Source organism: Alosa alosa, chromosome 2 (genome assembly GCF_017589495.1).
Source record: "Alosa alosa isolate M-15738 ecotype Scorff River chromosome 2, AALO_Geno_1.1, whole genome shotgun sequence".
Lineage (NCBI taxonomy): Eukaryota > Metazoa > Chordata > Actinopteri > Clupeiformes > Clupeidae > Alosa > Alosa alosa.
The window spans coordinates 36,699,864-36,702,363 of NC_063190.1; the positions used below are offsets into that span (position 1 = coordinate 36,699,864).

The 2,500-nt window shown below is 51.7% G+C and overlaps 1 protein-coding gene across 1 annotated transcript in view; it reads left to right on the plus strand.

Annotated features, from left to right (window-relative positions):
- The window catches only part of LOC125285563 (pleckstrin homology-like domain family B member 2), a 41,787-nt gene that overhangs the window by 4,253 nt on the left and 35,034 nt on the right, over positions 1 to 2,500 (plus strand). The window contains 2 exon segments of the mRNA XM_048230086.1: positions 1,781 to 2,093; positions 2,144 to 2,500. The exon segment at positions 2,144 to 2,500 is cut by the window's right edge and continues 229 nt beyond it. Of these exon segments, the coding sequence (XP_048086043.1) occupies positions 1,781 to 2,093; positions 2,144 to 2,500 (670 nt within the window).

Below are 2,500 nucleotides of genomic sequence, written 5' to 3' on the forward strand. Positions count from 1 at the left end.
ACACACACACACACACTCTCTCTCTCTTGAATCTTAGCCCCATCTGGCTGTGAGTACGATTCTGTGTCTGAACCCCCATCACTACCACAGACATGCACACACACACACACATGCAGACACACACATATACACTCACACAGTCACAGGCATCGCAAGACTTCCACACACACACACACACACACTCTAGCTGACCACCTTTCAGGGTTTTCACACACTTTCATTTTCTTCCTCTAAATATAGAGCCACAGTCCTCCTTATGGGATGGCATATTATGGGGTGGCATATTATGGGATGGTATATTATGGGATGGTATATTATGGGCTGGCATATTATGGGCTGGCATATTATGGGGTGGCATATTATGGGATGGTATATTATGGGGTGGTATATTATGGGGTGGTATGGGGTTGGGATTCACTCCTGTTTCCCTTTTGCAAGTGACCAGTGTTGTAGGAACGTCTATGTTTTAGTCTGTATGTTAATGTGTAGTATAAAGCTGTATTCATAAAGTATCATCTAAAACTGTATTCATAAAGTAATCATCTAAAACTGTATTCATAAAGTATCATCTAAAACTGAATTCATAAAGTATCATCTAAAACTGTATTCTGCTTTCATGGTGAGTTTTGAAGGTGCAGATTCAGGTTTTGGTTTTGAGGTTCTCACTTGTAATTTACCACAGTCTACAAGACTTTTTGCAATGATCCACAGAAAGTGAAATATTTCTATTATTTTGTTCCGAACAGCATTCTTCAAGTTTACTGAGCCTGTGTTGTTTTTGTAAGGTCTGGTGTGTGTATGTGTGTGTGTGTGTGTGTGTGTGTGTGTGTGTGAGGTCTGGTGTGTTGATTCAGGCGTTTGCCATCTGTAGGGAGAGATTAGGTGTTGTTGAAGCAGTCTCAGCAAACCACTCCAAACCTGCAACGCACATACGCATACTGACCCACCCACATACTCCCAACCCCCACACACACACACACACACACACACACACACACATTGACATTCAAAGAAATGAACATGCACGCAGGCATGCATACTGACCCACCCACAGTCAAACACACACACACACACACACACACAGTCACACATCTACAGTCACACACACACACACACAGTCACACATCTACAGTCATACACACACACACACAGTCACACACCCACACCCACAGTCACACACACACACCACAGTCACACACACAGATTTTGGTGGCTGAAATCGTGCCTGATGTTGGCTTTTAGTCTGAGGTTGAGGAGAAGTGGTCAGACAGGAGATCAGATGTACCAGTGCGGTCATCACCATGGCTACATTCCCATGGCCTGCACCTGTGCTGTAATTAAGCACCAGTGCGGTCTCGGAGCGTCTATTCCACTCCATCACCATGGCTACCTTCCCATGGCCTGCACCTGTACAGTAATTAATTACTGTAATTAATCGCACTGGTGTGTTCCATCAAACTAGAGTGGAATTAAGGAATATTAATAAACTGCTATTTGTGTGTGTGTGTGTGTGTGTGTTTACATTGATCTTGAATTTCCCCTTGGGGATCAATAAAGTATCTATCTATTTATCTATCTATCTATCTCTATCTGATCCATATATCATTATAATTGTATTTGAATGATGATGACTACATGTTGTGTGTGTGTGTGTGTGTGTGATTTTGTTTGGGTTTATATCATTGGCTGTGTATTTGAATTGAATTGAGTTTATCCCTTTTAGAAATTCATCATGTGCATGTTTGTGTTCCTGTGTGTGTGTGTGTGTGTGTGTGTGCAGACTCGGTGAAGCTGGAGCACTCTAACGGCAGTGCGGTGGGAGGTGTGTCCAGTGGGCGTGGCGGCAGCGGCACGCGGTCCAAGGCGGAGCTTCAGGAGCTGCTGGACAGCCTGCAACGCCGCAAGTGCGCCCTGGAGGCCAGCCTCCGCGCCAGCCTGTCCCCGCCTCCCAGCCCGCTCTCGTCCAATCACAGCGCAGCGCTGCAGGAGCGCCCGCCCCTCTCCGTGCAGGTCCCCGCCTCGGCCCCCAGCGCCCCCTCTCTCCGCTCGGGACAGCGGCGGGCGCGCCACCAGTCGCAGGACAGCCTGCTGATGTGGGGAGGGCCGGGCGTCAGGCGGGGGTCGCTGTTGTCCATGTGATGAGCCGGGTCGCCGACGGCGGGGTGGAGGGACGGCTGGCGCTGCCCCGACGCGGCCCCAGCGGAGCGTCCAGCATGCCCTCGTCTCCTCGGCTGGGCCGCCGCCTCGCCCTGCCCGCGCGACGCCCGACGCCCGCGGGCGACCCTCCTCCCCGCCAGAGTAGGCATCGCTCGCCGCTAACGGCTCGGAGGCTTACTCCCGTTGCCGTTGCGGCTCTACCGGCTGGACGGCGCTCCGCACCCCCCCCCGGCCCTCTCGCTTCGCGCCGCCTGCACGCCCGCCGCAGCATGCCCTCGCTGGAGCGCCCGCCGGACGTCACGGTGACCGCCAGCATGCCCAGCAGCCCGCGACGCGCCAGCCT